The 26,046-nt window shown below is 37.7% G+C and overlaps 1 protein-coding gene across 1 annotated transcript in view; it reads left to right on the plus strand.

Moving 5' to 3' along the window:
* Positions 1–16,508: 16,508 nt before the first annotated feature.
* LOC143884667 (binding protein) overlaps positions 16,509–26,046 on the plus strand; it is a 56,719-nt gene continuing 47,181 nt past the window's right edge. Inside the window, exons 1-4 of the mRNA XM_077388347.1 lie at positions 16,509–16,665; positions 16,746–16,901; positions 18,288–18,457; positions 24,820–25,037. Of these exons, the coding sequence (XP_077244462.1) occupies positions 16,747–16,901; positions 18,288–18,457; positions 24,820–25,037 (543 nt within the window). The 5' untranslated portion in view covers positions 16,509–16,665; position 16,746. The remainder of the gene's footprint in view (positions 16,666–16,745; positions 16,902–18,287; positions 18,458–24,819; positions 25,038–26,046) is intronic.

Genomic DNA, 26,046 nt, shown 5'->3' on the forward strand with positions numbered 1-26,046 from the left:
AAATAGCATGCGCTATACACAGTACATCATTCATGCAGGAAATACAAAATAATTGCTCTTGTTACTAAATTTTTAAGATAAACATAGAGCGAGGGCTTGAATATAAGGTATTTAATAGCTATATAAAGAAATTTACAACTATAAGATATTCACTAGCTACTGTGCAACGGTATTCATGCCAAAAGTATGTGCTTTATGACTAACTTTTTATGAGATGCAAACATAGCCAAAGCTTAAAAGTGTAAGGTATTTAATAGTTGTAAAGTAATTTTCAATCTATATGGTATTTGATACCTAGATAAATTGACTCGTATAAGAAGGTTAATAGCTACAAAAAAATTTGCATTTGTAAGTTTAAGGAAATTTAATAGTTAAAGCAAAATTTACATATATAAGGATTTTAAATAGGGTGATGATATTTTCACCCCCCTACAGTACTTGCACACCCCCTTATAAGGTGATTTGACATAAAGTTGCCCACTTTTCACGTCAAATCAGGTTATAAGGGGGGTGTGCACGTAATACATGAGGGGTGAAAATATCATCTCCCTTTTAAATAACCTTAGAGTCCACCCATGTTTTCCCAAATATATTATTAAATGCTTAGAAGAAACTTCACATTTATAAGGTTTTAAATAACCTCGAGGGATATCCAAGTGTTCACATAGATATTAAATTGATAGATATGAACTTCTGATTTCCTCGAGGTCCTATCGGATTGCAGGAAAAACATTTTTCATAGAAATTTTTTGTTAGAAATTTAGAAAGAAATTATATGATTATGGCTTATTTTGATGGATATTATTATAAATTGAAGGTCTCTCTAGGTAAAACTTGAATTACGGTTCAAATTACTTTTTTCATGTGTAATAATAATAAAAAAAAAAAGCAAGAAATTCAGGAAAACAAAATTCTTTCCAAAAGTTTTTCAAAAGATCTTCGCAATCCAGAGCGGGCCTAAGGAAGTCCAAAACTTACATCAAGTTGTTAAAATATATATATATATATATATATATATGAGAAAACGGTTCCTACACATGTGTGTAGATAAGTTATCTACACACTAGCTTAAAATACAGTCGTGATCCAAACCATTCATTTTTAAGGCCCTCACATAGATAGGTTGTCCACAAAAAATCAGATCCATAGGATCATCCTAACCATTCGAACTGTAGAGGTTTTGTAGACACCCTATCTATGTGAGGGCCTTTAAAATGGATGGCTTGGATCACCCAAACAATGTAGGCCCCCACTGTATTTTAAGCTAGTGTGTAGAGAACTCTCTACACATATGTGTAGGAACCGTTTTCTCTCTCTCTCTCTCTCTCTCTCTCTCTCTCTCTCTCTCTCTATATATATATATATATATATATATATAGAGAGAGAGAGAGAGAGAGAGAGAAAAGTGTAGCTACACATACGTGTAGCTAACTTAGCTACACTGGCGGCTTAAAATACAGTGGGCCCCACATTGTTTGGGTGATGCAAACCATTCATTTGATGGGCCCTCACATAGATAAGGTGTGCCCAAAAAATCAGCTCCATAGGATCATCCCAACCCTACGATTTGTGGAGGCAAAAATGGATGTGTAAAAACCTTCACAAATCTGTCCATTTTTGCCTCCACAGTTTGAAGGGTTGAGATCATCCAATGGAGCTGATTTTTTGGGCACACCCTATCAATGTGAGGTCCTATCAAATGAATGGTTTGGATCACCCAAATAATGTGGGCCCACTGTATTTTAAGCCGTCGGTGTAGCTAAGTTAGCTACACATATGTGTAGCTTCACTTAACTTATATATATATATGAGAAAACGGTTCCTACACATGTAGATAAGTTATCTACACACTAGCTTAAAATACAGTGGGGGCCACATTATTTGGGTGATCCAAACCATTCATTTTTAAGGCCCTCACATAGATAGGGTGTCCACAAAAAATCAAATTCATAGGATCATCCTAACCATTTGAACTGTGGAGGCAAAAAATAGACTAATTTGTGAAGGTTTAAAGACATCCATTTTACCTCCACAAATCGTAGGGTTGGGATGATCCTATGGATCTGAGTTTTTGTAGACACCCTATCTATATGAGGGCCTTTAAAATGGATGGCTTGGATCACCCAAACAATGTGGGCCTCCGCTGTATTTTAAGCTAGTGTGTAGAGAGTTGAACCGTTCTCTCTCTCTCTCTCTCTCTCTCTCTCTCTCTCTATATATATATATATATATATAAAGAGTGTTAGGATCAAGTTTTTTTTTTTTTTTTGAGGTTTCGCCCTGTTTTGTAGCTTTTGTTTTGGCTTGTTGTTTCTTTGTTTCCCCCTTTTGCTCCTATCTTTCGTTTTCTATTAATATATCTGGTCGGGGTCTTGCCTAACCCCAGCTTACCCATAAAAAATATTAAAAAAAAAAAAAAAAAAAAAGAGTGTTAGGATCTGCGTAAACATCCACATAGAGAGAGAGAGAGAGAGAGAGAGAGAGAGAGAGGGGGGGGGGGGGGGGGGGAGGTGTTTGTTCCCCACTATTTAATTCCCACTAAAAGTAGGAGGGGGCTTTACGTTATGTATAAAGGAATGATTGAAGGAGATTTTTTATTCGAAAAAGACATTGGGGCCCACTTCATAGATGATCCAAACCGTTCATTTGTTGGGCTACAACCTTAATAGGCGGTACACCCTAGAGGTTTAAATTACGTGCAGTCCCAAAAGGGGTAAAGAGATTTTAGTAGTTGAAGCCAAGGTTTTACCTAGTTGAAACTTGAAACCCACACCATACCGTAACTGACAAGCTAACAAGCCAAATATGCAGTTCCATGTGGTTCTCTTCAATGCTCAGCATTCAATTCCCATCTCTTAAATAGCTTCTTGGCCTTCTCTAACATATTTATCATTAAGCCTTTCTACGAAGGGAAATGATATCTGCATCCACTTCTTTTGATAATGGCACTCCACTCTTTATAAATCTAATTTTCATTTACAATCCACTGATTTGTGCACTAAGATAATCTAACCTCCACCAGGTCCTAACTAAAGCCTACCCTCCTGGTGGCCCATTAATTAGATCAATGGTATCGATCACCAGACACGTGTGAGCATGTACCACAGATATGAAAAAGAGATATCACAAATCTTTTGTGAGTGGATGGAATTAGCTAGAGCTTCGAACCCTTGTAAGAAACTACATGTTTATTCCTTAAATTGCATATCAATTAATTAAAACGTATAATAGTATTCAGGTAAATGGTGTTTCCACCCCCTTTTCAAGCAGTTCCACCCCGTCTTGTTTGTCTGTTCCTAAATTTTCACTTAGTTTTGTTTCTCTTTTTCTTCACTTTCAAGGAAAGACACATATAAGAGGGTAGAAGACTGGAAATGCATGAAATGGGGGTGAAAATATTATTTTGCGAATATTAATGGTATAAAATATAGGATTATTGATACCATTTCCTTAAGATTAATAGTTAATCCCACCTTTTAATGGTTATTGGTACAATTTCCAGCATTTCCACCCCTTTTTATTTGTCTTTTTCCAAAATTTCAAACAAAAGGGTTGGAAATGAAATCATTTTTAACACTAGACCAGCAAATTGGAATATAAATGCTGGAAAATAGTGTCGAACTTGTTAAACAATCTATTACTCCAAAAGCTTATATGTGTTGGAGTTGGAGTTTCTTAAACATTTATAATTCATTACTCCCCCTCACATGTGGCCCCTCTTTTTGGGGTTGGTTATACATGTAGATTTTCAATATCAGAGGAGCTGTTGGGTTTTGAACCCAGGACCTGCCGTGAGGCAATAGCTTTGATACCACGTTAAACAACCAATCACTCCAAAAGCTTAAGATGTTGGAGTTGGTGTTATTTAATCACTTATACTTCAACAGATATATCATTTACCTAGTACTAGTATATTGTATTAGAGCCCAATTGTAGATTACTATCGGAACATCATCTTCCTTGATCACCAAAGTGGCGAACCCCGTTTCTATTGTTTTTGCTGATAATTTATATGGAAAATACGGTGGACACCATATAATTTCACATTCGAAGGCAATGTACTGCCAAGTACAATACGAACCCAACCCATATATGTACCAAGCATTCCATTGATCCAGGTAACTATACTGTCACCATCCAAGTATTTTGTATATGTATGTAGCATTAATTATTAAGGATATATACATTTATCATGGAGTCAACTATTTAAGACTATGGTTACAGCCATTCACTGCAAAGTCTTTATATCATGACATCGACACAAGGTGCATTTAAAGCATTCTAGACCCCTGGTTTGCCTTGATTACTAAATAATTAATTGGGTTCTATCACCCTCAACTAACCTTACCTACCAAAACCGAGAACATTAGAAATCATAGAAAGATAGCCAGTAATGAGAGGAGTACATTTGAACATTAGAAATCATAGAAAGATAGCCAGTAATGAGAGGAGTACATTTAAAGCATATCCTTAAAATGAAAGATAGGTGCATTTATCTAAACATGGCAACGAGTTATGTCATTTATTAGAGGCATTCATATACATTACCTAACAGTAATAACAGTAAGAAAGGGTTCATCTATAACACATTTATTATCAAAAAATTGTTGCAGGATTTTATGTCTATCTTCTCATAGTGGGTGCTTTGCCACCAAAAGGACAAAGAACATAAACGTGATGGATCATGTCTTCTCAACGTTAGGTTAGATGATTAAGTAAACCCAAATGAAAGAAGTGGGTGCACCATCATGTGAAAGTTGCCCATCATGAAGAGCTTGTGTGGTGACTTAGACATAAGTCTCTCTCTCTCTCTCTCTCTCTCTCTCTCTCTCTCTCTCTCATAGCCACCTCCTAGCATTTGTTGTCTTATTAATTTTAGTCATATGAGGGGGCAATTCCCTCCTACAATATTAAGACGCAAAATGGCTTATGCGAAATAGCCTAGACAATCCCCTATAACATATAACTAGTTGTAGACCCGTGCGATGCACAGGGCAAGGAAAAAATATGCTTTAAAATTAAAAATATCTCCATCCTTCCGTTAATAAAGAAAAATAAAACTATTAATAAAAATGCATTATAAAACATGGTATTACATGAGACGTTTTATTATTCTTAAAACACTCAAGAATTGAAAACCAAAGGTATTACAATCTTCACCTATGACCATGGAAATGGAAACAAAAATAAGAAATGAAATCCAGCACACAACATCACCACCACCATCAACAACAATATCAAAATACCATCAAAATGATAGAAAAAATAAAATAAAGGCAAAAAGTGCATAAATGAACCAATGAAAAAACCCACACCGAAAAGTACTCTCATCTGATATAATTCCGATAAATATTGATACAAAATTTGTAAAATTTGTCTATAAGAAAGACCAATAAAAATATCTAGGCCTTAAAACAACCTAATAAATTGATCTATTTAAATTCATAGATCTAGCCAATTTGGTCATGTCCTATCCAGCTCAACCCCCAAACTTGGAACGGCCAAGAAACCCTTTTTTCCCACCCGAACCTGACCTGACCCGATTTCCAACCCGACCCGAGTTCAACCTGACCTAACCTGAGTTTTTAAGCGCAAAAAAAAAATCATAAAAAATGTAGGGTTTTCACTTGGGTCAGGTTGCCCAAACCCTCAACCTGAATCCAACCCGAACTCAAAAGCAGAATCGAATGAAGTTGTAATCATAGTTGTACAACTTTTACTTGGATTTAGATGAGAAATATTTTAGGAAGCAGAATTTGGACTACTACAGTTATCAATTTTAGTAAAGGACTTAGTTGTCAATGGAAGTCTTACATTTTGCATAAGTTTCTATGACAACTTAAAGGACACCCTAATTTTCTAATTACATAAAGGGAATTCAGCTTCCTTCTCTTTGCTTCAGCAAATTTGGTGCAATATTCTACAATAGAAATCACGATTGAACTATTGGCAAATGGTTTAGGATCAAAGGGAGAATGAACCAATTGAATGGTAGAGATTGCAAATTGATCAAACGGTATAAAAAGGGTATGTAAACAATAAAAAGATCATATCAAACTTATTTTAAAAAAAGCAAGATTCACACCTTGAAGTCATGTTCAAGCAAATTCTTCTCAGGAGTAACCGTGAAAAAGCCTCGTTTTGCTGTGCAGATTGTTGTCTTACATGCTCTACAAAATGAAATAAGATCAAGTAAAAATATGTGCAGATTGTCAACAATAAGAAAAGCTGCTGCATAAATGGGTTTTCTCACCAATTTGGATGACGAATCTGCAGCGAAAGACCTTGGGGTATTAATTGAATCTTTGAACTTGGAATAAAAGCAAGAACAAATTATAATCTCACAAAATGAAGAAAAACAGGAAATCCCCCCGCCTAGAGAAATCATAGAGAAAGATTGAGTGTAAAAATCTCAAAAAAAAAAAAAAGATGAGAAATTTTAAAGAAGAGAACAAACTTAAAAAAGAAACTTACCTGTTCTTCTGAGGGTGTGTTTTTTGAAATAGCGTTTGAAACGCCGTTTTGCAAAACGGAGTTATGGTTCAAAACGGCATTTTGCCAAACGGTGTTTTCATGTTTGGTTGGCGAGATCAAAACCGCATTTTAAACGGCAAACGGAGGTATTGTGTGTTTGGTTGCAAATGCCCCAAAACGGAGTTTTAGTGATAAAATGACCAAAAAGGGCATTGTTTGGTTGGCTTCAATGTAACTCAACTACTCTCTCATTAGGCCCAATATTAAAAGGTCATTAGGATCTCATTCAAACACAATTAAAATTAAACATCATTGCCATAAATAGTTATACTATTGTTCATAAAAAATAAATTTAAAAAGTGGCACTAATTTAAACAGCACATAATTCATCACGAATGCGGTCCCGAACCGAACTCATGAAAGCATCAGCATGTAAAAATGGGTTTTGGTGAGGGCAAACACGTAAAAACGCACAACCCAAAAACTCCGTTCAAAACGGTGTTTTGCAAACGGACATCCCCACCTCCATTTGCAAAACGTCGTTTTGAGGGTTCAAAACAGTGTTTCAAATGGCGTTTCAAACGGTGGCTGCGCACCCAAATACTCCCAAACGGCCGTTTGGCCCCAAAACGGTGTTTCAAACGCCAAACGGTGTTTTAAACGGTACACCAAACATGCATTGAGTCTTCTTCTGGAATGTGAAAGTCTGTGTTCGTGAGGCTTGGATGGCTAGGGTTCTCGCACATGTGAGAGAGAAAGAGAGGCAGAATAAGAAAGAGCAGGGAAGATTGCTTATCTGTGAAATCGTGAAATAGGGAAGGGTTACATACTATATCGGAAAACAAATCGTTGGTGTAAGATATATGTTAAAATTGAGTACATATATACGAAAGTAAAAAAAAAAAGCTTTTAAGAGTGTTAAATACTAATCCTTGTTGCTGATTTTGAGGAGAGATTTCGATTTCGATTAATAGCTATAAATTAGGGATATACGTGGAATAGGAAACGTAAGTTCTATGTGTATTACCCTTTCTCTTAAAAGGGGCTATACGCAGAATTTGCATGTATAGAGGGGTGCCACGTGGCGCAACCACGTTTTCCAGGATTCTTTTTTACTATTTTAATCGGTGGAGAGATATTATTTTAATCAATCCTTGATTTTTGGAGATTTTTCCATTCCTTGATTTTAGGCGTTTTAAATTCTGGGTGCCACATCCCCTTAACAGGTTTTTAAATTTCGTTATTATGGTTACGTGTGATAGAGGAATATGTGTGAAACGGTGTGCCACATCCCCTTAATGTGTTATTAAATTTCAGAATGCAGTGGGGGTGACACGTGGCGCAACCTTGCCTTCCCACATTCAGCTCTACTTATATATATATATATATATATATATAGATAGATAGGAATTTTCTAGCGAATTTCGCAGAGAGGCATTTCGCAACTGACATTTGCAGGAGATAATAGTCACCCAGGCACACACTTCTCAGCAGAGATTTTGTCTTATTCATTGAATTCATCTGAGGTGGATGTTCTCTCACACTAAAGTCAGTGGCTTTCCGTGAAATCCCTAGCAAACCTACATACTATAAAATCGAACCCGACCCGAACTCAAACCAGGTTAGGAAAACCCAACCCGAACCACACCCAACCCCACGCGACATTTTTTCTGGTTGAACCCGACCCGAGTTGCACCCGTATTCCAGGATGGTTATTTTTGCACCTCATGCATAGCATGAGTGGGGCCCACGATTTTACACAAATTATGATACGTTGAGGCCCATCATTTTACACCCACACTTAGCACGGGTGGGAGCCACCATTTTACATCTCATATTTAGATATAATAGCCCACCATTTTATATCATGGCCCACCATCTCCACCCAACCCCATGCATATGTTGGGGTCCACCATTTTACATCATGTTTGGATGGTATGTGTCCCTCCAACTGCACTCAAACCCATGCATCGGGTGGGGCCCACCATTTTACTTCATGCTTTGATATGGTTGGTCCCATCATCTCCTCCCAAGCCCATGCATAGGGTGAGGCTCACCATTTTACATGTATACCAATGTTCACCACCAAATCCACTCATAGAATGGGCCCACCATTTACACATGTTTTGATGGGGTGGGACCCACTATTTTATGCCGATGCATAGCATGGACCACGAATACTAGTGTGTATCATGGAATTGCTATTTCTACCCTCACTTCTAGTCGTTTTACCCTAGGACATCTTTTTTGTGATCTGAACAAAACTACAATAACACCATGTTTTTTCAATTTTCTCGCTTCCTCGACTAGTCACTGAAGAGATGACTAGACACGATTGATGCATTGCTAGTAGCCTACAAGTTAGACCATTTCACATATAGACCATGTTTTTTTCACAAACCACACCAGCATGATAAAGTGTGAAGAAAATCCAACCAGCCTAATTTGATCCATTCATGTGCAAAACAAATAGCAAGCTCACAAGATGAAGCGATGCCAGGCAACACACAAAAGCACGCAAAATATATATATGGTTAGACATAGATCCTTGTGCCCACAAGCGAGAACAAGTTTTTCACTATGGCAAGATTAGAAAAAAGCCTCCTTAAATTTAACCAAGGTCTTTGGAATTCATTTATTTCTCTCCAGGGTCATCATCCCATACTATTTGATCCAACAACAGCTCACTTTTTGAGAAGCTGTTCTTGGATCAAATATCAAGTGTGGTACTTCCATTGTACCACCTTTACGTGTTTATACTTCCTTTCATTATATAATTTCTCTACAAGTATTGTAACCATTTCCCCCTTTCTCACCTTAGAAGTAACGCCTTTCAAACCCTTTTGTCTCCCTATTAATGGTCCAAAGAGAAAAATCCCTCTTCAACTCCTCATGAGGGGACTCTCTTGTGTTTCGTGTATTCTCTGATCTATACACTACCTTTTATGGAAGAGAGAATGACCCTTGGATTTCTCCAAAACCTCATTTCTTTCTCCTAGGAGCCTATAAGATGGTCTCTCAATTGAAACAATACACTCTGAATCCAACAATCTCCACCTTGTGCTTGTTTCACATCCACCTTGAATATTTTTGTTTGCCTTTTCCCTGTCTATTATTATCATAAACTACCATTAGCCTTCCAAAATATCAGCTGACAAATCATTAAATCATCATATTCTTGACTCTACTTATACAGAACTATGCCCAATCCACATGAAGTCATGCCCCCTCCTACATTTTATCTACCTTCTTCTATCTATCATTTATACATAAAGTCAGATCCATACTAATTTTTAGTGGGAATTAAATATGATTCGCCAAGTTTGGTTTTAGTGGGTCCGATTTTTTGTGGACACCTTATCTAGGTAAGGGACTTTCAAATGAATGGTTTGGATCACCCAAACAATGTGCCCCCCCACTGTATTTAACCTGACTGAGTAGATAAGCTTAGCTACAAGACTGAGTAGCAACACTTTTCCAATATATATATATATATATATATATAACCACTTCTTTGCATATTTTGTCTTGTTCATATAACTCATAGGGTGGTTGTTCTCTTTTGCAAAACTAGGCCGCAAAATGGCTTCATGCTAAACTTCCTAGACAATTCCCCTATAAACACTACAAGAAAAATGGTATTCACGGGCGTTTAGGACCGTCGTTGTACATAAGAAAAAACGCCGGTATTATTTCTTGGGCAGGACAGGTTCCTAGCACGTGAATATCTCTTCACCATTGTTCTATTTTAAGAGCGTCGGTGTATAGATAATAATAGCGGTGTTTTTCAGGCGGGGCCCATCATTTTACTTCATGTTTTGATGGGATTGGCCCCACGGTCTCCAACCAAGCCCATGCATAGGGTGTGTAGACCTGGCAAAATGGGACCCGTACCCGCAGGTACACCCGGCCCGCAGGGGTAGGGGTACCAATTTCATTACCCGTGAAAAAAAAATACCCGCACCCAACCCGTACTCGTGACCTGTGGGTGGGTCTGGGTCGGGCGTTGGTGTCCGCGGGTTACCCGCCATTCGGTTTTCAACTTTTTATTCTTAAGGCCTAAACACTAAACACTAAAAAATAGACAATGTGAGCGGGCCAACAAAATAAGTCAAAGCAATCAGACCATGTAACTGGTATCTTTGGTTGTACCAAAACAAACATTTGTTAAAGTAGATGAAAATTTGTATGATGAATGGGTGTATAAACATGTACTCATCATCCCATCCTTGATATTTGATCCAACAGCAGCTGACTTGTTAAGAAGCTGTTGTTGGATTAAATATCAAGGCTTGTACATCCATCGTACCATCTTTATATGTTCATACACCCATTCATCATATAATTTCTTTTGGTATATATATATTTTCTTCTTTAAATTTGCCGGGTTACCCGCCCGGGTGGGTTCCTGGTTCATGAAAGGCTACCCTTACCCGCGCCGGTATTTCTTACCCATACCCGCGCGGGTTACCCGATTGCCAGGTCTAAGGGTGAGGCCCTCCATGTTACACCTCATAGCCCACCACAACCACCAAATCCACTCATAGGGTGGGCCTCACCATTTACACCTCATGTTTTGATGGGCTGGGACCGACTATTTTACACCCATGTATAGGCGTATAGCTTGGGCCAAGAATGATAGTGTGTGTATTGGATTTGATTGATAACATTTCGATCTAGTCGTTACGCCCTACTACATCTTTGTTTCTTGTGATTCTAACAAAATGGGAATAACAACTCTTCATTTTTTAACGTTTTTCTCACTTTCTCCTAAGTCACTGGAGAGATAATTAGACGATTGATGCATTGCCAATAGCCTATAGGTTTGACCCTGTCACATTTAGGCCAAGTTAGTTTTGTATTTTGAGAACCAATTGTAGGTCCAAAATTGATAATAAACTCAAAATTACAATTGGGAGTCCAAAAATGATTTTTTTTTATTGGTACCAAAAATGATTATTGGCAAAATTACATTTAATTTAAGTCCAATAGTCAATTTTGGCCGGACTGACAACCGGTTCCTAAAATCCAAAAGAAACAGGGCTTAGTGACCTGACTTATATGGTTTTATAGGTTTGTTTACTTTCATTCTTCTTTCATTTTGTAAGCCATGTTCAAGAGAATTGTTGTAGACATAACAAAAAGTGTCCACCTGGCCTGCCTGTAATTTACGGGTCCGGGTCACTAAATAAGTGACCCGTTGAAGTTTGACCCGGCCCATACGGGTCTCGTCAAAACTGGCCAGGCCGGGTGCACCCGCAGGTGCCCATATAAACCCAAATGATGGAGATTTTATATGGTGTAAGTTCTTATAGTGCCGTATTTTTCAGAAAGTACTGTATGGACCGCGTCATAGGATCCTAAACCGTCCATGTGATGGAACACAACGTAAATAGGTTGTGCCCCAAAAATCATTTCCATATGATGATCCTAGCCCTCCAACCAATAGAGGTTTCCATAAATAATAATATGCAATTCCTCCATAGATTAGAGGGCTAGGATCATCCTATGGAAATGATTTTTTGGGCACAACCTATTTACATTATGGCTCATCATATGGACGGTTTGGATCATCTTATTATAGTGTGGGAATAAAAACACCCCAAAAAAAGGGTGACCCGTGGGTACACCCGACCCGTACGGGTGGGGTCCAGGTTCACCTAATTGTCACCCGTAAAATTTCGGGTCTTTTATGACCCGTCTCGTACCACCGGACCCGTACTGGTTGGCTGAAACCTGGCCCGGCCGGGCCCACCCGTTGGCTAGGTCTAATTCCTAGTGGGAAACTAAATAGGAAAGAGGGGTCGTTTAGGTTTTGGAAACCTATTATATAAAAGATTCTCTCTCAACGTGAATTGTGTTAAGGCAAGAGGGTTTTGGGTATGGGTTTCTTCTTTTGTGTTGGCTGCATTGCACAAGAAGCGTGACAACAAACAAAAGAAGGAGAGAGAAAAAGAGAGGGGAGAGGATGAAGAATAAGCAGGTTTGTTCTTGGGTTCTTCTTTTTCTCAGGTTTTAACTTGGGATTTTCTCTTGGGTGACTCTTGTACGGTCTTGATTTGAGTGAAACAAGGAAAAGGTTGCGGGTTTGTAGGTTTGTGTTTAATCCATTGTAATCATTGTATATTATTTTTTCTCATAATGGAAGATCGTGTTTCTCGCCTGTGGATGTACCTAACCATACAAATCCTGGTATTCATCTTGTGGCCTGTTTATTGTTTTACTTTTTTCGTTTAATTTGTGCATGATCGGATCAGATTTGCTCAAGAGATTTTCTCAACAAGAGTGATTATGCAAACCGTACCATCAGGATCAAGTATGTAGAAACTCCGACCAGCCTAATCCAATCTAATCATGTGCAAAACAATGGAAACAGAAAGCTCACAGGCAAAACAACGATCTCATATTATATGCAAAGAAAAAATATTTAGTGCAAGTCCGTGCAGCCCAAAAATAACAGCGGGGCTCACATTATTTAGGCGATCCAAACCGTTCACTCATATGTGGGGCCCTGACTTGGATTCTAGGGTGTGCCCTGAAAGTCTTCTCCATGGGATGATCCTAACCCTCTGATTTATGGATGTTTAAAATGGAAACCTCCAATGATCGAAGGGTTACGTTCATCCTATGGAGAAACGGTTTGGATTACCTAAATAATGTGGGCCCCACCGTTATTTTTTGAGCTGCACCTGCATACACGACTCTGACCGTATAGTTTCTCTATTTTTTAGGGAAAATGACCAAATAGAAGGGGTTTCTACTGACTATGACATTTCAAGAGGGGTGTTTTCTAAATCACCAATCAAGAGTGCATATGACTAAAATGCCCTTGACTCTCTCTCTCTCCCTATCAAATCACCTTTTTGAAATGATTACATTTAGAGAAAAACAAATCCCAAAACCCACATTTTTTCCTCTTCTTCTTCTTCCTCCCACCTACCAAAAAAACGTACGTATGAAAAACCCAAAAGCCTCCATTTTTGAAACCCAAAAACCTCCATTGTTAGATGCCAAAAGCTCCATTCTATTGCTGAAAACCTCATTTTTAGATGTGAAAGCCTTCCTAACCCTTCATTGCGTTGCACAACGCCTCCATTTTCAACAAATATTGGAAAAAAACGTTATTGGATTTGAAAATCTTAAAAATCTTCACTAGAAACCACCATTCCATTGCAGAAAGCTTCCATTTAATGGAAAAGATGTGTATTTTTACCCCTCTCCCCTCTCTTTCCATTATAAGGCATGTTTATAAACTTGAATGAAAGTTTCCCATGTTAAACTACTGTCTTCTATTGCAGAAAGCCTTCAATCACTATTTAATCTTATTTAAATTACTTTAAACACTTTATAATCATTGTTATTTTTCTGTAAACCACTAATTTCTTAAGTTTAACCAGTATTTCACTACCATAAACCGGTACTGAAGTGGGTGTTTATATAGCTTCTTTGGTTAAGAATCCTCCGTAGTGGTTTATAATCGTAATTAGTGGTTTATTAAGGCTTACCAGTGGTTTAGAGTGTTTATAATTGGTTTATAAGGATTTATAAATGATTTATACAGGGTGAGCAGTAGTTTATAGTGTTTATAAGTGGTTTATATAGGCTTATAAGTGGTTTAGAGTGTTTACAACTGGTTTATATAGGGTAAACAGTGGTTTATATAAGCCTATCAGTGATTTAGAGTGTTTATAAGTGGTTTATGTAGGCTTATCAGTGGTTTAGAGTGTTTATCATTGGTTTATACAGGGTAAGAAGTAGTTTATAGTGTTTATAAGTGGTTTATATAAGCTTATCAGTGGTTTAGAGTGTTTACAACTGGTTTATATAGGGTAAACAGTGGCTTATATAAGCCTATAGTGGTTTAGACTGTTTATAAGTGGTTTATGTAGGCTTATCAGTGGTTTAGAGTGTTTATACATGGCTTATACAGGGTAAGAAGTAGTTTATAGTGTTTGTAAGTGGTTTATATAGGTTTATCAGTGGTTTAAAGTTTTTACAACTGGTTTATATAGGGTAAACAGTGGTTTATATAAGCCTATCAGTGGTTTATACTGTTTATAAGTGGTTTATGTAGGCTTATCAGTGGTTTAGAGTGTTTATACATGGTTTATACAGGGTAAGAAGTGGTTTATATAGACTTACCAGTGGTTTTAGAGTGGCCTATCAGTGGTTTATAGTGTTTATAAGTGGTTTATATAACCCTATCAGTTGTTTAGAGTGTTTATAAGTGGTTTATATAGACTTACCAGTGGTTTTAGAGTGTTTATAAGTTGTTTATTTAGGATTACCAATGGTTTAGAGTGTTTATAAGTGGTTTATATTGGCTTAACAGTGGTTTATAGAATTTATAAGTGGTTTATATAGGGTAAGCAGTGGTTCATATTTCCTTGTCATGACTTAGTAGTGGTTTAGAGTATTTAAAAGTGGCCCGAATTGTCTTAGTAGTGGTTTATGTTGTTTTATGGAGATTTAGTAGTGGTTGAAGTTGTGCATAATTCTAAAATGGCTGCTTTACTTGTTAATTGGAATGATTTTTTTCAATTGGTTATTTTGACAATGGTTTAATTTTGTGTAAACAGAAGAACGGTAGAACGAAGAGCTTCTTTTATCTTACACGTCGACGGCTTTGTAAAGGATGCAGTATCATTTGAATACATCGGCGGCAAGAAGTTGCCCGTAATTGTGGGTCGAAAAAAAATTGTGAAAAAATTGGAAGCAATTAGGGGTTTAAACCAAACTTTAGGGCTCTAAACCATACAATTCTAAGAAATTAGGGGTTCAAACAAAACTTTACGACTTTAAACCATATATTTCTAAAAAACATAACCAAACTTTAGGGCTTTAAACCATAGATTTCTAAAAAAAAATTAGGGTTTTAGTTACTGATTTTCCAAACTGAAAGAGAGAGAGTACCAACCCTAACTTATTGGTTTGAGTCTAAAGTGATTTGGGAAAATTAGGGGTTTAAACCAAACTTTAAGGCTTTAAACCATATATTTCTAAAAAAATTAGGGGTTTAAACAACTGAAAGGGAGAGACTACCAACCTGTGAGAGGAGGTTCACTCAGAATAAGAGGATACCGGAGAGAGGTGCACGAACCTGAGGGGCATTGTGACCCTCTAATGGACGGTTGGGATCATCCCATGAGAGAAAGAGGGCATTGTGGCCCTCTAATGGACGGTTGGGATCATCCCATGAGAGAGAGATGGGCATTGTGACCCTCTAATAGACGGTTGGGATCATCCCATGAGAGAGAGGGGGGCATGTGGCCCTTTAATGAACGGTTGGAATCATCCCATGAGAGAGAGGGGGGCATTAGGGCCCTCTAATGGACGGTTGGGATCATCCCACGAGAGAGAGAGAGAGGGGGGCATTGTGGCCCTCTAATGGACTGTTGGGATCATTCCATGAGAGAGAAAGAGAGAGAAATTGTGGCCCTCTAATAGACGGTTGGGATCATCCCATGAGAGAGAGGGGGGGCATTGTGGCCCTTTAATGGACGGTTGGGATCATTCCATGAGAGAGAGGGGGGCATTGGGGCCCTCTAATGGACGGTTGGGATCATCCCGAGAGAGAGAGAGAGAGAGAGAGAGAGAGCCCTCTAATGGACTGTTGGGATCATCCCATGAGAGAGAAAGAGAGAGGAATTGTGACCCTCTAATTGATGGTTGGGATCATCCCATGAGAGAGAGAGAGAGAGAGAGAGAGAGAGAGAGAGAGAGAGAGAGAGAGAGAGAGAGAGGTGACGGTATTTAAAAAATGAGGGTATTTTTGTCCTAAACCCTTGCAAACCAGTCACCATCACTATAGATTGGTTATTTCCAAGTCTCCCCTCTTCATATGTCATAGTCAGTAGAAAGTCCTTTCATTTGGTCATTTTCCCTATTTTTTAATTGCTTACTGAAGGGCGATGATATTTTCACCCCCTGAAGTACGCATACGCCCCATTTTAACTTGATTTGACGTAAAAAAGCGTTAAAGTGGCCCACTGTTCACGTTATAATGGGGCGAATGCGTACTACAGGGGTGAAAATATCATGTCCCTTACGATAAGTATAAGGGTGGGGGATGCGTACTGCATTTTTAAAAGATTCGAGGGTTTTGAAGGGTGTAGGGTTTGTGACTGTTGGGCACCCACAAAAAACAAAAGAAACGAAAAAGGAAACCCTAGAAATCCCCTCTTGTATCTGGTTAGTTTCTAAATCTGTCTTTGATTTTCTTTCTCTTATACTTGGTTAGATTTTTATTGTTCTGATTTTGTGATTTGTAGAATGGGGAAAAAGAATAAGATAATCCCTCCTCCACTGCTCCCCCCAGAGATTGGAGAAGACGAGATCGAATTATCTGATGAGGATTTAGACTTTGTGAAAGAGAACCGTGAATACGCTGGATTTCTCAAGAATCTCGACACAAAATCCATTACAAGGTTTGAAAACTAATCTAGACTAGTTCTTATGCTACAAAATGAATATATGTTGTTCATCTCAAATAGGAACGTGGTATGGTTGAACCCTTTTTTTTTTAGAGCAAATTTATTCAATACTTGGGTAGTGCAGGGTTTTGAACGATTCTAGTGTATTGTGTTTTTATGGATTTAGGGTTTAAGTCATTGTTGCTTGCTTAGAAAATGGGGATGGGAAACAAAATGGGAAGTGGAAATGGTAAATGCTCATTCTTTATAGGACTGTGGACGAAAAATTAGAAACGCTTGGGGAACAAAATGGGGATTTAGTTTGGGAAACAATTGTCATCTATGGGAAGCTTGCTTCTCTCTAAAGGGAAACACATTATTTGAAAGGAGGGATAAGAGGATGTGCATTCATTTGTTAAGTATCTCATCTGTAAGATTGGTCGGGCCTATCCTATCCCACGATAGATGGTAGTGACTGCTCTGAATTTGAAAAAGAGGGGTTTTGGCTCGTCTATTGTCTTCAGGCACATTAGAAGATCTGCTAATAGTGAAGCGGATAGGTTAGATAGGGCTGGGATGGGGAACTGGGCTTGGAGTGGTTTGATTTCCTTCCGCCTTGATCTTGTTAAAATTTTCTTTCTTGTATTTTTATCTCACTGTTGTATCCTTTACAGACCATCTCAGTCTTCCTTCTTTTTGAATGAATTTTGCAACAAGTCAAAAAAGAAGAAGAGGGGTTTTGGATAATAAAAAAGGTGATAATTTCTGAAAGAATGAGGAAATGATTGTTTCCCACTACTTCACTTTGTTCTTCATTTCTTTTAAAAAATGGATTCTTCCTTATCTGCACTTCAATTTAAAGACATGTAGTCTATTTTCTTGCATTTGTTTTTATTTTCAGTTTTACTATTTCAGCAATTCTAAAGGGTACTATGATTTTTTTTGAATGATTAAAGGGATTTTTTTGAATGATTAAATGGATTATTATTCACTAATCATTTTTTTCAGGTTTGATGGCTTATGTGCTGGAAAATGAGGATCTTATTGTACTTTGATAATTTAGCCTTTAGGCACATAGTTTTTAATAGTATTTGATAATTTCTCAATTTTATATTTCATGATCAATTCTAATGTGTCATAATTTTTCTTTTTTCCTCTTGCTGTGTTAATCCGTAGAAATATAAGATTTTTTCATAATTTATATCATTAAAGTCATAATTTGGTCATTAATCATGCATCTATTTTTAGGGGTTTAGGGTTTAATTTAGAGAAAGTTCGAATTTTCCTTGTAATGCTTTTTCCCTGTTTTGGGCTTGGGTTTTGGCGGTTGGTGTGTGAGGGAAGGATAGATATCTTGCATGTTTTTATTTATTAATTGTATTTCTACGTCTTTCATTCAAGGCATGTGGTTCGTGTTGCCGATCAGAAAGAAGATGCTTTGGAATCTTTGTATGAGAAAAGGATAAGAAAGACATCTTTGCAGCGACAGACGGAGGAAGATAAGCTGGAGGTTGATCCCGTTGATGCACTTCCTGTCAAGACATTAGATGGCAAACTGTATTATAGAACAGGTCTGTTCAAGTCTCTCATTTATTTATCTAATTATTCCTTTCTTGAAGTGTGGAAATGGCAACAAATGAATTGCAAATCCCCTTTTAAGTGGCATTTTTGACATGGTTACATACTTTGTGATGCTCGAAGGAAGCTGGCTTTATCTTGAAGTGTTCTTTTTTTTTTTTTTTTTTGAATATGGATTTATATAAACAAAAGGAGTGCAAAAGCCCAAACAAAATAAAGGAGAGCAGAGATGCAACCCCATTAGTAGCAACAATTACTGAAGAAACACATCATGCCATGCTGGTTCTCTCTCTCTCTCTCTCTCTGCCCTACACACAAACATGATTTGCTAACCTATCATGTAGATTATTCCATTCCTTTTGAGAGCATAGATATCCTGAAGAGAATATCCTGCAGTTAAAAAAAAAGTATTCTAAATTTCCAAGGTGGATTAGATTTCTTATTAAGACAACGAATCGCATTGAGAGCGCTGCCTTCATTCCACCTGTTCTAATCGTTGACTTGATTCAAAATTGTTAAATCCAACCACACAGCCCTAATTTTCGCCACAATAGCACGAGCTTCACCACAGGGTTATGCATAAGGCAGGATAAAATTATTGCTCGAATCCAAGAGGACACCCTCGCACCCCGCCTTCCTAACCTCAACTCCATTGACAATATTTCATGTGTGAAAATTAATTTCGTTGTGTAACCTACTAAGTGCTCATGCTCTCATATATATCCTTCAATTGTTATTGTTTCATGTATGAAAATTATTGTCATTGTGATTCTCATTTGAGTAATGGGAAATGGACGATGCTGTTATGAATTTTCAGATATCTCATCAGCAATACATTATGAGAAGGGGAGAGGAATATGTAACAGAGCGAAAGAATGTAAATATTGATCAGTGAGGATTGCTTTGTGAAATACATGGGGGACTGGGTAAAGGAAAAAAAGGAATGCGATTAAAGACATTTTAAAGATGAGAATGTTAGGATATATCGGATAAGATCTGCCTAATCATTAGAAGATTAGGTTAGTCATCAAAGCTAGATTAGGTTGTTAAGATAGATTAGGATTGTCTTCTACGCTTATCTGTAAATGCTTATATAAGCATTGGTTATTGTTAATGAAAACGATTTGAGATGAGTAGGAATCTTAAATTCTTCATGGTATCAAAGCAGAGAAAACCGGATACGATCTTGATACGAGAAACTTTCTTAATCTTTCAATGACTACTTGGCCAGGTGGTTAGGGGCTAGTGGAGATTGGATTGGATGGCTATTCCAATGGTTGGGAGGTTTGGAGGCATTTCTACCATGTGGAACAATGCAAAGGTGGTAGTCGTGGGTGGCAAAGCCAGGGGACTTCACTCCATCTGCTAAATGTACCGACAGAATTAACGAGTTCAGGTGCAACATTAATGCTTTTTATGGTTCGGCAAATCTTTAATGAGGGATAATATTTGGCAGGGGTTGAATTCTATTCAGGCTTGGGATGATAGCTCATGGGCTGTAGGGGCGACTTCAATACAATCAAATTCCTTGGGGAAAACAGGTGAGCTAGGTGGACGACTAGTATGATATTTTCCACAACTTATTAACAAAAATAGTTTCATTGACTTGCTAATGAATGGAAATAATTTCACTTGGATGAACAAGGGCAACCCTGCTGTGCTTGCCAGATTAGATAGGTTTCTGATTTCTGAAGATTGGGGGAAGGAATACCTGTTTATCTATCAAAGAGTGTTGCCTAGGCCTGTCTCAAATCACTGCCCTATTATTTTGTCTGCTGCTGATTGAAACGTCAAATCCTTCCCTTTTCCGGTTCCATAAAATTTATTGATTTCAGATCCAAGATGGAGCCTTGGGGGAGTGAATCAGAAATCAAAAGGTTGGAGGGTTGGGAAGGTTTTAATTTGGGTAAGAAGATACAAGGACTGAAAAAAAAACAAAGGAGGGGAGAAGTGAGAAAGTTACTGAAATGTCAAATAAGAAACAGTTTTTACTTAATGAGATTAAGAGAATGTACAACTTGGAAGAATCTCAAAGTCTTAACAACGAGGAGTTAGAGAAACGTGATCAATATCAGCTGGAATTTAAAAAAAAATTGTTTTTTTGGAAGAAGTTAGTTCGCTGCAGAAATAAAAAACTGGTTCAAAAGTGGGGATGGAAATTCTGCTTTTTTTCACAAGATGGCTAACATGAGAAGATAAATGCCTCATAACTTTCTTGTGGTGAGTGGAGGAAAAAGGGGTCGTTGTCAACACTATTATTGATTACTACAAAGAACTTTAGTAAGGGTGGCGAATTTCCTATGTTGGATAATCTTTTTTTTTTTTTTGCAAATTTATGGGGACAAATTAGCAAGTTTAGAGATTGAATTTGAGGAAGAAGATTTCAAAGAGACCATTTTTTCTATGGACAGAAAGAAGTCCGGATGCATTCACAGTGTTTTTTTCGAGCAATGTGGTATTTGTTGAAGAAGGGATGTGATGAGGATTGCTAAGGAATTCTTTCAAAGGGGAGAATCAATGAAGTAACAAAGTGACCTTTATAACCCATATCGAAGAAAGATGGTGCTAGACAAGTGAAATACCTTATGCCAATAAGTCTTGTTGGAAGCTTTTTTTTTGTTTTTGTTTTTGTTGGAAGCATTTATAAAATCATTGCCAAGACACTGGCTCCCTACTTAAAGTTTTTTTTGTCGAGGGGAGACAAATCTTGGATCGGGTTTTGGTGGCTAATGAATGTATTAATTTTGGAAGACAGAAGATGCCCAATTGGTGATTTGCAAAGTTGATATCTTATGACCATTTAGAATGGAATTTTGTGGATCTTATTATTATTTCAAATTGTTGTATACAAGCTTTTTGTGGACTGTTCATATGAGAATGGGATTTAGTTCGAAATGGAGAGTGCGGATTAAGGAATGTATTTCGATTTCCCAATAATCATTAAATGTAGCCCGAAGCATTAGACAGGGCGACCCTATATCCCCTTTCTTATTATATATAGTGGTGGAAGAAATGAGGCACTTAATCTCCCTCAAGAAAACCCCAACCCTGAGCCAAGCCATGCAAAATGAGGGACATTTTGAAGAAAATTCCTTTTCCTTTTCATCTAGTAGAGGGTTGAGTTTGTTATGAATGCCTTTCCTGGGTCTTCTTTTGGAGCACTTTTGCCTTGAAGTGTCTGAACTTGTCCAAGATTTTCGTGCAAATGAGATTTGACTCCATTGCAAATTTAAAGGGCATCCTCGCCAAGAAGTGCAATGTCCCAATTGAGTAACTATGGCTGATTTACAATGGATACATCGTGAAGGACAACCGAAAGGTTTTCAATTCAGGTTGTTAAATGCTAGAGACTCCCCCAACGACTTAGTTTTGTGACGATAGATGAGAAAGAAACAAATTGCAAGACAAAATTTTGATGATGATCGAATGCAAAATTGAGTTCCAAAAGCTCCACTTCCAATTTCCTTAAGTTTTCTTGCAATGACCGTGTAAAGTAAAAAGAAGAATCAACCTTAAAAACTAGTGGCGAAGATTGGAAATTTGAAATATAAATGCCTAGAAAAAGGTCTTACATCGACTCCAGTGACATCAAATGGCATTTGAGAGGGAATGGATTAGGTAGATTTGCTAAAAGTTTGAAGAATAGAGGTGGTTGGTGTTCTTCTTATAGGGAGGGAGAGGTAGGGACGATGAGAGAGAGGGAGAGAGAAGCAAATTATATAAATAGTGCTAAAAGTTACCTAAAATGCCCCTGGAAGGTGGGAAGCGTGTTTTGGAAGCGGGAAACGCCGCACTTCCCAGAAATTGGGGAAGCGCATTTCTGAAACATGCGGGAAGCGCGTTTCCCTAAATTGGGAAGATGTTTCCCCAATTTGCTGTCTTTTGTTCCTGTTTGATCCTTTGTGACCTTTTGTTTGATTCAATGTTGGCAGAAATGGCTACAGAGGGTGGGAAGCGCGTTACTAAAGTGGGAAACGGCATGCTTCCCAAAATGTGGGGAAATGCATTTCTGGTCCTCGGGCATTCACGTTTCGGGCTTTTTGGAACGTTCAGATCTTATTCCATACTTCTCTTCCTCTTGCCTTTTCTTAGTTCTTTGATGAAGAACAGGAGAAATTCAAGGAATTGGGTATTTACATGCAGTCATTTACGCAATCCATTTGCTTAAGATTTACATGTAAATCGGGGAATACCCCATTTGGATTTATTAAAAATAGTTTAAGACATAATTCTAAAAGGATAAAAAAGTTGTTGGCTATTGTTAGTTGATCCAGACCGTTTATCTAATTGTTCGAATATGGAATGCAAATGATCATTAGCAAAAATAATATCCATGCAGTCAATGCTCAATGGAAAAGCCACTGATAGGATGTCTAGGATCATTTGACAGGTGAGACACCTAATTCCTGTCGGGTTTTGCTAAATGAGTGGTTTGGAATCGGATCAACAAATATTGGGCCAAGCCAATGGTTTCTGTACTTGATATGTAACTAAGGAATTTTGCTCTCTAAAAATTGATACTTGAAGTGGTATCATGAATTTCTGTTGGGCCAAACATTAGGGATCTGGATTTCTAGCCTATGCATCAGTTTACGGTAGATTTTCACAACACAGAGTGAATGCAGGACATATAGAAAAGGAATAAAATAGGGGAGTGATAAATCGACTCCCAAATATGATAAATCGACTCCCCATGTGTCTTTCTCTCTCCTCTGGGTTAGAGAGAGAAAGAGGAGAGAGATAGACACATGGGGAGTCGATTTATCATTTTGGGGGGTCGATTTATTACTGCCCATAAAATGCAAACATACAGATATAAAGACAAACCACAGACATTGCTGAAAAACCACCCTTGTTGCCACGTAACACAAACTATAGATGCCCAACATCATATTCCCTTATTGATAATGAAAAGACAAGTCCTGAACACCCTCTGAAATTTCATGGTTTGATGTCAATTACATTTCTCCTTGAAACTTAATAAACAAGAAATGGGATTGAGCCTCTAGCTTAATGATAATGCTTTGCTCTTCAACCCAGAGGTCGGGGGTTCAATCTGGTATATTATACTGGCATGTGTTACATTTTATATTTATACGAATTACATATGAAATGTGGATGTATATTTATATGAAGTACACTTGAAATGTGGTGCGTATGAATCATAGGACATGGATGACAATGCATGCCACTAGGTGTTCACTGTTAAACCGTTATGGATGGTTGTCTTGCTGATATGATGGTTTCTAAGTCTGTATTTATACTTATTCTAGTATTTCCTGAAGTTTCATCTAAAATGTCTATCATTTGCATATAATTCCATACGATTTCGTCATTTTAAAAGATTTCACCCAAATTTTCAACCAAGTTGACGTGTTTCCATTTTTTGTGGCAACCAAAATGAGTACCAAAACTGAAACATGAAACCTTGAGAGAGAGAGAGAGAGAGAGAGAGAGAGAGAGAGAGAGAGAGAGAGAGAGAGATAATTGGTAGATCTTCGACGATGGGCTTGAGATCTTAGTAGCAGATGGTCTTGGCGAAGAAAGGATTGCTGAGGATTGCTGCTGATACTCTTGCCACAATCATTTGGTTCTCTCTTTTTTTTACTGCCTATGACCAGCGGGGAGGACCAAGAAAAGGGATGGGTATTTGTGGTCATTTACAAAAGTAACTTTAAAGGTTCAGAAAAAGCAAGAGATTGGCATGTTGTTATTGGATATAGGTCGTGCGGATATCAATTTCCTTTATATATATACATCGTAAAGTACATGTTATAATAAGTTAATTGTAATATACTTGCTTTACTCTTGTGCCATGGCCTTGCCATCTTGATTATCTTCATCTTACCCATGACATGACTGCCGAGTCACTCTGGATCTTTTCGCACCATCTTTGCGACAATTGAATATTTGATATTTCATATGATGACTGTGATTGTTGGTCGTGTGGGCCACCAAATAACCTAAAACTCACAGCAATTGGATTATTCTTGTCGCTCGTGAGTGCTGCTGATGGGCAATTCAAAGAAATTAGAATAATGAAAAAGAGCTGCTCTCCACATTTTTTTTTAAACTGGCACAAAAAATTTAACTTGGCTCCTTTCCACCTTCATCTAGTAAAACTCACATAGAGCAAGCATTTAGGATTTTCAATTGCTTCGAGCATTTGGGCTACTTGTTTGAGTCATCAGTACTTCCATTAGGGCTTGCCATACTAAGTTAATGTCTATTTATTTGATTCTTCTGCTCCATGCTATTCAGCAATCCTACTTTAGAATAGTTTTTTCATTGGAACAAGATTGGAGCAGAGTGATTTGCTTTGTCTTTGTTTCACTGATGTAAAATGAAAGTGCAGCCTCCAAGGAGTCTAGAAGATCTGGAAATATATCTAAGGAAGATGAAGATGCCAGTGGTGCGAAAGATGATGATGATAAAGATAAAACTGTAGTGAGGCTCACAAAAGCAGAAAGGAGGACAAAGCTAAAGAAAAGTAAAAAAGAGGCAAAAAAGCAAACGAAGGAGAAAGTTAAGATAGGTGATTCTGCACAAGAGAATTTGCAATCAGAAGTGCTGGTATGTTCCTCGTACATTGTTGCATCCCTGCAAGTTCTTCTTTGCTTATGAGTTTGTCTTTTGGACAAATGCCCTGTTTGATGTAATTTTGCTTTAAAAGTATAATTGAGTTTTATACTTGGAAATACGCATTTGCTCTCATCCTCAACTAACCATATTATACGTGTTGATTTGTGTATCTTCATATATATATATATATATATATATATATATATATATATAGAGAGAGAGAGAGAGAGAGAGAGAGAGAGAGAGAGAGAGAGTCGGCCGACTAGAGAACTTTTCTAGTACACCGGACAAAAATATAGTGGAGGCCCACATTGTTTGGGTGATGGAAACCATTCATTTGAGCGGCCCTGACATAGATAGGGTGTGCCCAAAAAATCAGCTCCATAGGATCATCCCAACCTTACGATTTGTGGATGTTAAAATGGACGGCTATAAACACACACAAATCTGTCCATTTTTTAGCTCCACAAATCTAAGGGTTTGGATGATCCTAAGGAGCTGATTTTTTGGGCACATCCCCTATCTATGTGAGGACCTATCAAATGAATGCTTTGGATCATCCAAGCAACGTGGGCCCATTGTGTTTCTGGCCGACGGACAAGAGAAGGTTCTCTAGTCGGCCGACTAGAGACACTTTCACACCCACACCCACACACACACACACACACACACACACACACACACACACATATATATATATATATATATATATATATATATATATATATATATATATATATATATGGGCTCACATTATCTAGTCCGTCGGACCAGATAAGCTATCTGGTTCGTCGACTAGATATAGAGTGGGGCCCACCTTGTTGGGTAATCCAAAACATCCATTTGATGGCGGGGGCGGAGCCAAGAATTTACACTTTGGGGGGGGGGGGACTAATTTACACTTTGCCTTGGAATTTCTGCACACATCAGTACTAGTAAAAGGGATTTTGCAAGTCATTGCCCCGAAATTTTTAAGAAAGAATCAAAAGTTTTTGATAGA

This window comes from Tasmannia lanceolata, unplaced genomic scaffold, assembly GCF_043159265.1.
Source record: "Tasmannia lanceolata isolate RefF3 unplaced genomic scaffold, GAP_Taslan_0.1 ptg000008l, whole genome shotgun sequence".
NCBI lineage: Eukaryota > Viridiplantae > Streptophyta > Magnoliopsida > Canellales > Winteraceae > Tasmannia > Tasmannia lanceolata.